A 13,477-nucleotide genomic window follows, 5' to 3' on the forward strand; every position below is an offset into this window, starting at 1 on the left:
TAAAAAAATCTCAATCTAGAATATGGAATATCTTACTTATCCCTAATACCAAACGATTTCTTAAGGTTAATAGTGAAGGATATTTACCATTTAAGCAACCTCGATCGTCTAATCAGATGGTTCATTTGGACAATCACAACTTTTAACTAATTCTTGAGATGATCACTGGCATGAAGGACCATATAATTAAAAGTTCAATTTCTATAAACTGAGATTGTATAAAGAATAGTTTCTTTACACTATCAATGGCCTTAAAAGAATACTATATAAAGAACTTCGGACAAATAAGGCAAATAACCTATTATAACATGTTAAGTTTATTACAAACTTTTTTTAGACTTATGTCCTTTTATAAAAGATGTTTTACTTTTACACATAAAATGTGAAAAAAGTTTTTTTTTTTTATTTAAATCGTAAAAGGTCAAGAGATCTCATTTTCAATCTTTTAACTTGCTAAAGCAATTTTTGATTATTTTTTTTCCCCTTTTAATTGTGTACATTTTCTTGAGAATGCATCAAAAATGCATATTCAGGCAGAGTTTGAATTAATAAAAATCAAGAATTCACATTTCTGCATGAACTGCGTCCAAAATAAGTTTGTACAATGAATGTACTACTGAATTTCCACTTTAATTTAGTTCTAGGAACCGCATTTCTTTCGCCGTAATTTACTTTAAAATATATAACTTAAAATCATTAAAATATTACAAGTGTGATTAATTATAAAGAAAATAACGAAATAATAGCAGCAGTAAGTGTAAGATGGTTCATTAGGGCTATCGACGGCTTTTCTTGAGATTATGACCAATCGAAAAAAGAAAAAGAAAATTCATTGGCGGCGCAGTAACGTAACTTTAACTTTTTATAGTCACTTAATATTTAATGACATGTTTACAACTATAAATTTCGAAAAATTATATCATATATTTATGATCACAAATTTCAAAAATATTATTTTATTTAATTAAATATTATATATCAACTCAAACTATAACAATTAAACAAAGTAATTATATAGTTAATCCTAATAGGATCTTAGCTGTAGGTTTAATCCTAGGAGCTGCACCGTAATTTAAGTACGTAAAACAAGGGAAAACATGTTGTCTATAAGTTAAACACGCAAATACAGGTGTATGCTTTAGAGACGGAGAATAAAATAATACTGTATTGAGTTTGGTAATAATTTCGAAAAAGATAAGTCAACATAAGATTAGAGGCGAATGTAGCTTTTTAGCTATACGTTTAATCTAATCCAGCATTTTATATACGGGGTCATTTGTTTTTGTGCCAATTACAAGAAAAGAAAACAAAGGTTTTATCTTAAATCTCTCATGAGATCTTATCTTAATATGCAAATTGTAAAGAATTAATTTCGAATATAGTGTGACTTTAATGTTAAGAACTTTAAAAGTCGAGTTTATCAAATGCGTACCTTAACAAAGTTGAATGTGAATTCCTTCGTACGATGACCAAGTCTAACACTGGAATCTGAAATGGGCTGGCTGTAGGCTGGAAGTCATACAGTAGAAATGGAAATTAAATGAAAGTAATATTTGAATACAATAAAATTATGTGTTGTTTCTGTTGGAGAAAGAGAGTTATGAATCGTGTGGCGAATTCAAAATTTAGGTGTGAATTTTGAATTGCGATAGTAAATTCTGAAATGTATAGATATTTAATTATATTTATATTTGATTTTCATGACCTTAAAGCACGGGATTATGTTAAACGGTGAACTCACATTTGTATACATCTGCGCGCTACTTGTAATGAGTCAAATTCTTCTATGCATCTCCAAGCCATAGATTTAATTTCCTTATATTTTGCCATTTTATTCAAAAAGTTTAAAGGAGATAGCATAACAAATTATTTGCAATTAGATCAATTTAATTTATGTGTTCAAGGGGTCTTACAAAATTTTCCATCATTTTACGAGAAGAAATCATCAACTATGAACCACTAAACCCTATTGATTTGTAAGAATCTCAAACAAGAAAGTTCACGTGACAGTACGTGTGTCATATTTTTGTGGATTGTTAGCGTCTAGAAGGGTCTTGACTATTAAATTGTGAAGTTGAGGGAGGTAATTAAGTCAACATAAATTTTAGATTTTCACAAAGGTTAGTTTTGACCTATTGAGAGTTTAGACTAATATTAATGAATGTATTATGTATCTCCAAACATCTAACATTTGTATAGACCTCATACATAGTTTTTTACCTTCTTTTTTCTGTTTGATACTATCACAACTTAAATATGTGTTTCAGTTATAAGTTTAAGGGAAAAAGACAAATCTACTCTAAAACTATCGTAAACGATATACGTATATCATTTGTTATACTATTAAGACATCAACATCCTTACCGTCCAAAATGTAGAGCATATCTATCCTTTACACTAATGTAATCCTATGCTTCTATCCATCAGTAAACAAAGCTGCATAGGGAGTGACTTGTTCTTCCTTGTGCACACTTTTGGTTTCTCTGTTTTATTACTTTTTGTTGTTTTTATTTCTTTTTTACTATATCTTTTAATTCCCAATTGGCTGTGGATTGTCAAAATTGGAAAAGATGAACTTATAATTGGATTTTACCTTGGTGTGATCCATTTATCGTCAAAATAAACAAATTGGAATATAAGTGTACAGTTACTTTTAAGTATACAAACTCAATAAATTAAAACAAATAGAAAACTACATTCCTGAAAATTGTAACTCTTTTATACAACAATATTGTATATGCAACTGGCTTCCACTTCCTTTCTTGTCTCACATCTTTCATGCCTCACCTCCAGGCTTTCTATCAAATAACAATGGAGGCTAATGCAATCGATGTACCGTGAAATCGAACCTACAATAGTTCGTACATTTTGTACATCATTCACTACTAAGTTACCACTCTTAGATATTTCAACAATGGTAAACTCTAAGTATTAGACTAGAACCCAATCACCCATATTAACCTACATATATACTTGTATTTTCGTCCTACTCATGCCATCAATGACTAGTCTGACACAATCAGAGGCGGAGCCAAGTAGGATCGAAGGGTTCATCCAAATCCCCTTTGACAGAAAATTACATTGCTTATATCAGTTGTCATTAAAAGTTTTGCTAGTATCTATGTTAAAACAATGGTTCCCCCGTGAGTTTCAAATCCTGAGTCCACTATGGGTAAGGATATGCTTATTTTATCACCACGTAAAAATAAATATTGTATGGTAGTGGCAAAAAAAAATCTTTACCCTTAAAGGACAAGGTGCAAAAGAATTTTTTCAAGAAGTTGTTCCATCTCGAATTCGATCAAATACCTAGTTACAAATTCATTTATTCCCTTTTCTAAAGGTACTTTTTGAAAAGAAAAAAAAAATCCAGGATAACATGATTACATTTTGATGCTTTAACATAACATCACTACACTTGGAGTAAATAGACCATCTCAGAAAAGACACCACATCATCGTCAAACCATTTCATGTTTTTGAAGCATGTCCTACTAGTGCGAAGAAAATACAAGAAACCTGTTCAGAAATTGGAACTGTAACTGATACTGAGAAGTTCAAATGAGCCCTTGCCAAGGAGACTGGCAATTATAATTGTCACCATGTACATTACACTGAACATTTTGTGAGAATCTCACATATTGATCTGAAAAATGTCAAATGTTGCCAACAATGTAACTGCACCGAATCTTAGGAAACCAAAGATGTGTTTCAACTTGGCATAAGTGAAAATTGCAACTAGAGTATTTTCCTTTACCATCATTCAATAGAAGGGCTGAAAACTCAATTTGAATAAGGCAAAGCAGTCCATGACTGCCAATAGATCATACAGCAGTCTTTCACAATTTAACTAGAAAGAAAGCCAAAACTAAATGTGGAAATCAAAACTACCTCACAAAATGCCATACTCATTAAATATAAATTGCGTAATAAAGCAAATCCAGTAAACTAAAGGGCTCTAACAAAGGGAGTCGCAACATCTGGAAAACTGGAAAACTCCAATATGAACATAGTAACATGACTTATTAGTCTCTATTGCTTTTTGCCTTTAAGTGGACCTCTTGGAATTTTGCTAAGAACATTGGCGTCAAAAACAGCATAATGCTTCTTGATCTCTGCCTCTGCTTTCTCAGCAAAAGCATCGACCTTGTCCTCATACTTCTCATAGAGCAGAGGGACAGTATGCAGTAATACAAAAACTGCATGCAGAGAAAAAGGGGGATACAAATTAGAATCAAATAAGCAAATATGGTCACAGTGAGCATTGGAAAATATGAAAGTCCCAGTTAGCAAAATTAAAACTAATTACTTACCTATGTAAAACAAGGTGAGGAAGTTCCAGATATTCCCCAATACAGAAACTACCCACAAGCCAACAATGACCTGCATGTACAAAGTCGAATATTTAACATCAATACTGTGAGAAACATAAAACTCAAATAGGTGAACCAGTGGGAAGAAACTTGAGCCTTAAAACAACTATCAAGCTATGAACTTTGGTTATAAAGCTAGATGCACATACAACAAGGAATTTCTTCAAGTCTTTCCCAGATGCAATATCCCGTAGGATCTCAAGGGCCCGATTGATTTCAATCCTCAATGCAGACGCAACACCAAGGACAATATCCTTAGGTAGAACAACTTCTGGAATTTGAGGTGGAGCCCTGGTCACATATTTCAATGTGAATCTTCATGTAAAATTAGATGGACAAATAAGTAAAGATTAGTAAAATATACATACGTGTTGATGAACGCGGATGCATTGGACCACAGGAAAAGTACTGCTACAGCAACAATTAGAATATGGCAAACAAGTGTGAGCAAGTGATATTCAAGCAACTCAAAAAGCGCCCAGATAACAGTGGCAAAACCAAGCACGCCAGCTGTAACTTTCTTGTCCCGCCATAGGAAAATGTCAGCGGCTGTCATTCATAGGACATACTTAGTGTATTTACAGAAACAAGCGAATACAAAGAGAGAAGGTTTCTGTAAAAGCACACAGATTTGGTGGTCACTGAAGTTCTACAAATACATTTAGAGAGCCTAGCAGGAGATACTGAAGCATAGAAGATAAAGGAGTTAGGCTTTCCAAGCTAAAGCAAAATAAACAAGTCATTAATGTAAAACTTAATAACTTCGCAAAGTCGCACCCAAGGATGGGGCTTACAGGTCAATGAAGTGGTTGAGAACTATGAGGACTTAGGTTCCAATCCCAGTGGAGACAAAAAAAAAATAACTAGGTAACTTCGCAAAAGTCTCACTATATTTCACAGGACGAATCAGACTCCGGCAGTATCCCCTTGGATCCCAATCCCAATACAGAGAAAAGCAGGTGCAGAAAAGAAACAGCTCCATCCTTCAACTTAAAAAGAAACAGCTCCGTCCTTTTCAAACAAATTCTTCATGTATAAATTCAACTCTTCAGCAGGAAATTACTTAGCCCTCAAATACGTCTCAGATATTTTAATGAAGCTATCATATACCGCCTTAAGTTTTTGCACTTTCATCCTTGGCTTTTCCTTTTGCCAGTACAAATCCATGTTGCGAAAGTCAGATTTCATACCATATATTCTTTTATTCTAAAGAAAATTCAAAGCTTAAGTGGCTACAATCCTTTGTCTATATTGTTTTTCCTAGGGTCCAATATGAGCAACAATGAAAATTGCAAAAAGTGTTCATATATATGAAATATTCTTGTGGATGGAAACCTCTTTTAAAAAACAAAACCGTTCCATTTTGAACCAAAGAACGTTTTATGTCACTTTGCAACACTAAAATGGTACAACGAGGAGAGGGGCGAATTAACAATTAAATAACCTAGGAATAAGATCCAAATTTTGAAGCAAACTGTGATGAAACTCAAATCGATAATAGCAGTTCAACATCGAGAAACCAAAAATAAATTCAATAAAGAATTTACTTATTCTAAGAAAATAAAAATACAAAAACCGCTCACATAATCAAAACAAATTATTCAATAGGAACTTCAGAGATAAAGAGATTTATATGGTAAACGCTATCGACTTGATTTAAACAAGCAATATTGATCCTATATATTCACATGAGATTTATTTTCAGAATCTGGAAGTAAACCAATGATAAATTAATTTGTTTGGAATACATTTAAAAATGAATCAAAATCACAGACATTCTGAATAACCTACATATATCTGCATTTAAAATAAATACTGAGAGAGATTTGAGTAATGTACGTTTTCCACCGCCTAGAACCTTGTGGAGGGGCTTTTCTCTACCGAAAAGGCGGTAGATCTTAGTCTTAACAGCGTTAACCGGCGATCTTTTACCCTTGTCGTCATCAGAATCCGACGAAGAATCGTGGCTGTGCAACTTATCGTTGACCTTGTCCATTACCGAATCAACAAATGAGTCGTTCTCGCCGGCGTGATCAGCCATCGCGTTGACCTCCGATCTCAGAACGGTTCGCCGCCGGCAATGGGTGCGAGAGATTTTCCTGTCGCTTGAATTCGAGTGGGAATGATGAAATATCAAAACACCTTAAATAAGAGAGCTCCGAGCCTAAGGCTTGCTACCGAACCAACTGGCTCGTAAATAACGCAAATCAAAGAACGGAAATTATCTTTTTGTGTTTCGAGAAAATTGATTGGACATTTTTGTTGGGATGGTAGGAAAAAAAAACCCTATATGTTCCTATTTACTTGTTCATTTTAATAAATCAAGAAAGGATAAAATTTTTTTACCTATTATACTCTTAATTAAATGATTAATTACTTTAAAAAATATAGAACTTTTCATCCACTTCATAATTAATATGAGTAAAATAGTAAACTCGTTATGTCATTAATTGTTTTCTTAATAGATGTGTCAATTCAAAAGTAGACAACTAATTAGGGACAGAGTGAGTAATTTCTTAGTTTTAATTTAAGAGTTGAAAAGAATAATGTATATTTATAGCCTATAGGTAAATATAAGGGCAAATTTACCATTTATCCCTTAAAAGTTTATAATTACAGAAATCCCTCAAAACGGATACAATAATATAAGCGCTGATACATTAATCTAATGCGCGAGATACATTAATCGTTAAGTAAGATACATTACATTTTATACATGATACACTATCTGATGCGTGAGATACACTAATCTGATGTACATTTTATACATGATACATTATCTGATACGCGGGATACACTAATCTGATGCGCAAAAATGAGAGATTTTGGAGATTTGTAAAACTTATAAGGGATAATGATAATAAGTAAACTAAAAGATGGGATTTCTGCAATTTATCAATTGAATGGAAAGGAAGATATGTTTGTGAATACTTATTCCCACCTAATGTTTACGCTGTAAACTTATTAATAAATTGAGACGTATGTTAATTAATTCTAATTAAGTGTCAGTTTTTTTTAAGCAGTAAGGAGGTATTTGAATAAAGTTAAAAAAAATGTTTATAAGTACTTATTTTAAAATCAAAATAATAAAAATAAGTCATAAGTTGGAAATTCTAATGTCTTTTGGCTTATAAGTCAATCAAATCAGACTCACAAAGTGTATGCACAAACGCATATTCACTTTATCCAATTTTACTATATTAAAAATAAATATTCACTTTTATTTGTTTAATTTAAAAAATAATAATTTATTCATGATGTATGTTTATTATTAACTATAATCATTTATCAATATATATTTTAAAGCATTAAGTTTACTATATTCAAAGTCTGATATAATAAAATTGTCATACTAAATGGATTGAGTATCTTAGTAACTCAGTTAGTTAAGTATTAGGACTCTCACTTTATTGGGGAAGGTTTTATTCTCCACCTTATAATCACTCCCCGTTTTTTCATCACATGTATCTGTTTTGGCATACATAGTGGCTTGATAGTTGATACAAACACTTTGTCCATAACCTTTTGCGTTAAAAAAAAAAAAAAAAAGTTCTCTATTCCACTTACTTTGCGCGAGTATAAATGGGAGAACGAATTGAGACTTTGGAATAATGCTTTCTTCACGGCGTCAATTGTGCCGTAACCGAGTCTTTTTCTTCCTATAATAATAATAATGAAAATGCTAATAATTTGGCATGTGTGAACGTTTTCTTTGTTTAATCACACCACTTACAAACATCATTAATATTTTCACTTATTCCTGCCAAATTTTGGTGAAAGTAAAGATCACTGGAGCAAATATTTTGGAGTTTCTTGAATATGCTCTCAAGACTCTCCTTTTTTTTTTTATGAAGGCTAATATTAATGCACTTATATCAGAGTACCCTGTATGTTACTCCATATGTTAATTTTAATGCACAAAGTTGTTTTATACAGAGGAAAGGATTCTTGGTGAAGGAACATCTTATGATGATGCTACTCCATTATTATTATTATCACATGCAGACAGAAGAATTATAATTCTACCAAAATTACAATATCACCTCACTAACTAATGTCGAACTGCAAATGATGCAATAAGACAAAGGGACAACGAGTGACTAAGCAAGAGATAATAGTATGTCGAAATTCCATATTACACTGACCACGCTTTAAATGTACAGCTCATAGAGTGTTAGAATATCAAATGAGATGATATTTCATTAAATGATCTTTTGAGCATGCAATGCTTTTACCTCATGACATAAAATTATATTTCACTTCCTTGTTTTGCTCCCTCAATGACAAAAAAAATTTATTTCATTGTTGAGTTTTTACGGCTATACACGCTAACACAGAAGCAGGGAGAACGCAAGAAATGGTATATCTAGAGAACAGAATAGCCAAGCCTTAATGTGGCGAACTGGGAAGTTCACAAGGAAATTGCCATATCCCATAGATCAAAATTCTATTAGCCCATCTTACACTAGAAACTATGGACAAATTCTACGACAACCCAGTACCAAGAATGAAGAGCAAAAAGGAAAATAAGAAAATAGTTACTGGATTTCCTAGTGTTCCCATTGCTTCAACTCCATGCCATCTGGAGGGCTTCCTTCCACCTTCTTTGTACCAACCTCATTCCAGTTTGTGGACAGAACAGTCCCATTAGATTCCACCTGTGAGGCAGAACACAGATTAAAAACAAATTTTACTTGCTCTACTTGTGCGATAAAGGCAAGCAAGAACTGAAGCAGCCCCTTATTGTGAGTCGGTAAAAGGGAGAAAAGGAATTAAAAGACAGATTACTATCTATGTCAAGAAAGCTTTTTGTTTTGGTTAATTCATTCTTTTCGAGTCAAATGTCCCCATAAAAATCCCCCGTCCCTCCCAGACCCCTTTTCTAGAATAATGACAAAATCTAACATTATGTATTCAACGAGCAATGCACTTACAAATGATTTCATCATGGCTCTTCTTGCATCATCATCGCCATCTTTGTAAATATCTCGGAAAAACTTGTTCAGTGCTGCATCTCCCTCCAATTTTTCTTCTTTTTCCTGGAATACAGACCACCGGCAAATGACTAAAAACTAAACAGTGAGGGCTATCAATCAAGGATTTATAACAGAGACCAGCCAAAACTATCAATACCTCTTTTTTCATTTGAACCTCTAGTTTATCCCAATCCTTGCATATCATATTAGAGGAAGGGTAGCTAGGCTTATGGCTGTCTGTCAAATGCAGAAACAGAAAGTAAGCTTAGCATCAGAAGATGTCAAACAACACAACATGTATAGCCTATAGGAAGACATTGGTAACTTGTCCTTAATTGCAGAGAAGAACTTGATGTACTAAAACGAATGAAGATAATGAACACAGAGCAAAGGGAAGGGGGCAGCAGCCTGTCTGCAAGCCAGAAATAATTCGTTTAGAAGTATGTGAAAGGGTACCTGATGACACACTTGGCCTCTGTACTACAGCAGTTTCCCCAGTATACTTGAGGCATGTCCAGTGTATAGATTCAGCTTTAGCAAGTCGAATCTCAATTTTTGTAGACATAACTTCATATTTGCATTTTTGAGGTATTATCTGCATATCGGAAAAGGACCAACAGATCACAGGTTATGTGTCATAAACTGCCGATGCTTCAGACACTATAAAAAAAGAAAAGCATCACAATATACATAACCTGAGTTACTTGTGTAAAATCTAGGCAACAACCAACATTACCAATCTTATCATTTACTTAGAGACATCATTTGTACTGAAAATATCAGATGTATCTTTTAAGTTCAATCTCACCTTACCGAACAACCTAGGCTGGAAAGAGTATGCAGCTTCGCCAGGTATATCAATGCTAACACTAAGCTGAAAGAAACCAACGGAAAAGCAGAATATGATCCATCAGTCGATTATAGAATAAAAGATATCTCAAAGAGATAAATGACAAAACATACTATTTGTTCGCCAAAGTCAACTGAAACATTCTCGGCAGGTATGCCCTTGGCAAATATAGTTACCACCGCCTCCTCCGGTTTCTGATAGAATTCATGCCTGCAGTTAATTTATATTAGACCTCCATACACTCTTGGGGACTCAACCAGAATTATGCAGAATACCACATCTTCTTATATTAAAAAAGCAAAAAATATCTTCTAGATTAATATTTGGGATAACTAATGCTGAATCTCCTAACAAGGCGAAGGGTTTGACATAACCTGTACTTCGGTTTGACAGCAGGTGTTCCTTCATATGATAAGTTGAAAGCCAGTTGAGTCTCTTTTGGAACAGCAGCAACATTATCTAATGACTTTGATTCAGTGGGAGGGACAACACTTTCTGTGGTCTCAACTGTTGCATGCTTAGGTAATTTTTCAGCTTCCTCTGAATATAGTCAGCAAACATCACCAATTATTCATAATAAGACTCATATAGTTTCGAGATAAGTTACAGACAAGAACTGCTTCGGTTTATATCAAACAGTAAGCAGAAATCTTGTCCTTGAAGAAGATACGATATGCATTAAAATAAATTAACAAGTCAGCAAGGATGGAATGCTTTGATTCTGGAATTGACAGTGTTGGTGCAAATTGTCAGGAATTCAACTCAAAAGGCAAAACCTTACTTTCAATGTGTTCATCACATTCTTTGATTAACCTAGTGAATCTTGATTCTCCTGGTGCTAAAGAAGCACCAGTTTCCAGAGTTGCCTTTGCAGTTTGGTACTCTTCAAGCTTCATACAGGCCAAACTGTAAGTGTAAACCGGAAAATCAATTCAACGACATCATAAAAGATATATAATGAAAGAAACACCAACAACGGTATCTAGATGCTGTCACAACAAGATATATCTGCCTTTTCCTACTTAATTACCGAAAATTAGAACAGTCAAAGCAATGATCATAACTGCAACAATAAACAGAAAAAAGAGAACTCATCAAGGTTGGCTGTGGGTAAAAATTGAGGCTACAGCACCCAAATTGAAGAATGAAGGCCATTATACATGCAATAAACTAACAGATCATGGAATGACAAATATGATTATATGGCCAGGAATTACAATGGCCTAGAAATTCGACGTCAACCGGGTTTGAAGTTAGCACTTGGCTAATTGAACATTATCAGCTCAAGAAAACAAGACCATAACATGTGAAATTTAACGATACTAACAACCATCATCATACCTCAACACCACATTAATTAGGATCCATAATCATAGAAATCCATTCACTCTACTCAGGCACATTTCCTTCTGCCACTGGTTAAATAATTTAGGGATTCTATAAAACTAGATGCCTTTAAAATCTCACTCCAATCCTATCCCAATCACAATTTAAGTCTATTAACACGTGAAGTTATTTTTAAAATAACACTACCCTGCACCAAACAATAAAGATATAGAAAACTAAATCCAGTGGAGAACTCTAAACAAGATTATGTCATTATCACACAGAAGCTACCAATAGAAATGATTGATATACTCACCCCTTGCGCATACATGCTTTTGCCATTGACGGATCTAACTCAATCGCCTTATTTGCATCAGCAACAGCTTCTGCTCAAAATTAATCACAATCACCAAAATACTTCGAACAAATGCATGCCATAGAGATCCATTTGTTTACGCAACCAAAAATTTAAAAAAAAAAAAACAGAGTATGCCTATGTTTGTCCTTGTTACCAACATAAAGAGAATGCAAAGGGATCATATTAACAAAAAAGTTACCAGTGAAGTTACGGAGTTTGATATTGGCCTGAGCACGGTCAGCAAAAAGCTCGGCATTATTAGAAGTAATAGCAATGGCTTGAGAGTAGAGGTCAACGGCGACCTCAAAGTGGTCGTCGATGAATGCTTCTTTAGCTTTAGTTACGAGATCGGACGCCATGGATGAGAATTGAGATGAGAAGAAGTTTCTAGGACAAGAGAGGGAAAAGGGATGAACGGAATGGATGATTAATGAATGGAATTGGAGGGGATTTTAAAAGATGATTATTGGAATATTTAAAGACTGTACACAGCTCAAGTCTTCGTTTACTTGTAATTAAAAATTACAACTTCACAGCATTTGACTGAGTCCTGTCTATTGAGCTATTATTGAATCGGTTCAACTATGAGTCAAATGGTGAAACTTTTAGGAAAGTGCATTAGAAAAAGAGAAACATTCGCAAATAACAAATATAAAAATCATATTTTTATATTATAATTATAGTTTGCATAATTAAGCTTCATAGCAAATTTTATGTTTGCTATGAAACTTTTGAATTGTGTAATTCGTTAGAAACATTCAATTTTATACAAATTGTTCAGTTTTGTATAAATTCATTTATACATTGTAATTTGTATAATAAGATCTGTATTTATATAATTATAAGTGTATAGGACGAAAATATATGTATTTGTATTTGTATATAAATTTTTCTCTCGCTTTATACAAACACAAACGCATTTTATACCGAAATATATAAAATGGCTAATTGTATACCGAATCAGATGGCAAAAAAATGGGATGTTTGTTGTGAATAACAATTAAAATAAACGCATTTAATTTGAATTAATAGTTTGTTATTTCAAACAATTTTCCCTTAGAAAAAATTACGTATGTACTTCCTCTTTCATATTTTATATGACACTTTTTGAATTTCGAGATTTAAACAAGTTTATATTTAATAGTAAGTTTTTCATAAATCTTTTAAATATTTTGAATATCAATTATTGTGACTTATAATATTTTTTACGTAGTCTAAAAATATATAAATTTCATTGCAAAAGAATTGAAAATTCCATGTGCAAATTTCCGATCAAACTTAAACTGTCTGACTCTCAAAAAATGAAAAGTGTCACCTAAATTGGGACAAAGGGAGCATTAGTTTTGTGTATTATTAATATTTTATGAGAAAAGACATAAAGTGACACCTGAAGTTGTCTGAATTTTCAAAAAGACATCTTAACTATGCGGGCGTCCTATTACCCCCCTAAACAATTTCAAACATATATTATTACATCATTTTTCGATCAATTCCAAATTTTAAATGGCAAATGTCATCACACACTAATCATTGTGTGACACGTGTTAATTTAATTTGAAATATAATTCTTTTATATACGTTTTTCTTTATTTCTC

General features: G+C 33.0%; 2 protein-coding genes across 3 annotated transcripts; both read right to left on the reverse strand.

The window, feature by feature from the left end:
• Positions 1-3,725: 3,725 nt before the first annotated feature.
• On the reverse strand, positions 3,726-6,616 carry LOC102579160 (reticulon-like protein B2). Its single transcript, XM_006360127.2, has 5 exons — positions 6,212-6,616; positions 4,741-4,921; positions 4,522-4,663; positions 4,313-4,382; positions 3,726-4,198 (listed from the first exon to the last, which is right to left on the reverse strand). The coding sequence occupies exons 1-5, from the start codon at positions 6,411-6,413 to the stop codon at positions 4,032-4,034; spliced, it is 762 nt and encodes a 253-aa protein (XP_006360189.1). The 5' UTR covers positions 6,414-6,616; the 3' UTR covers positions 3,726-4,031.
• A 1,776-nt stretch (positions 6,617-8,392) lies between these two features.
• On the reverse strand, positions 8,393-12,355 carry LOC102579484 (protein SGT1 homolog A-like). Of its 2 annotated transcripts, XM_015314729.1 has the most exons (11): positions 12,082-12,355; positions 11,841-11,910; positions 10,980-11,104; positions 10,573-10,738; positions 10,312-10,408; positions 10,157-10,222; positions 9,805-9,943; positions 9,506-9,585; positions 9,307-9,411; positions 8,875-9,030; positions 8,393-8,517 (listed from the first exon to the last, which is right to left on the reverse strand). In XM_015314729.1, the coding sequence occupies exons 1-10, from the start codon at positions 12,239-12,241 to the stop codon at positions 8,923-8,925; spliced, it is 1,116 nt and encodes a 371-aa protein (XP_015170215.1). In that variant the 5' UTR covers positions 12,242-12,355; the 3' UTR covers positions 8,393-8,517; positions 8,875-8,922. The 2 variants fall into 2 exon arrangements, with proteins under 2 accessions (XP_015170215.1, XP_006360190.1); XM_006360128.2 differs by lacking the exon at positions 8,393-8,517 and having other exon boundaries at positions 8,654-9,030.
• Positions 12,356-13,477: the final 1,122 nt, after the last annotated feature.

The sequence above is a fragment of the Solanum tuberosum genome, unplaced genomic scaffold (genome assembly GCF_000226075.1).
Source record: "Solanum tuberosum cultivar DM 1-3 516 R44 unplaced genomic scaffold, SolTub_3.0 scf00315, whole genome shotgun sequence".
Classification (NCBI taxonomy): Eukaryota; Viridiplantae; Streptophyta; class Magnoliopsida; order Solanales; family Solanaceae; genus Solanum; species Solanum tuberosum.

What these genes read in the sequence shown, in the direction of transcription:
- LOC102579160 (XM_006360127.2), bottom strand. Translation starts at nt 6,413, where the DNA reads ATGGCTGATCACGCCGGCGAGAACGACTCATTTGTTGATTCGGTAATG. An exon ending in GGTTCTAGGCGGTGGAAAAC is followed by an intron (nt 4,922 to 6,211) that starts GTACATTACTCA and finishes TATGAATGACAG; the next exon opens with CCGCTGACATTTTCCTATGG. An exon ending in ACTTGAAGAAATTCCTTGTT is followed by an intron (nt 4,383 to 4,521) that starts GTATGTGCATCT and finishes TTGTACATGCAG; the next exon opens with GTCATTGTTGGCTTGTGGGT.
- LOC102579484 (XM_015314729.1), bottom strand. Translation starts at nt 12,241, where the DNA reads ATGGCGTCCGATCTCGTAACTAAAGCTAAAGAAGCATTCATCGACGAC. An exon ending in CAAACTCCGTAACTTCACTG is followed by an intron (nt 11,911 to 12,081) that starts GTAACTTTTTTG and finishes AATTTTGAGCAG; the next exon opens with AAGCTGTTGCTGATGCAAAT. An exon ending in GAGGCCAAGTGTGTCATCAG is followed by an intron (nt 9,586 to 9,804) that starts GTACCCTTTCAC and finishes TGCATTTGACAG; the next exon opens with ACAGCCATAAGCCTAGCTAC.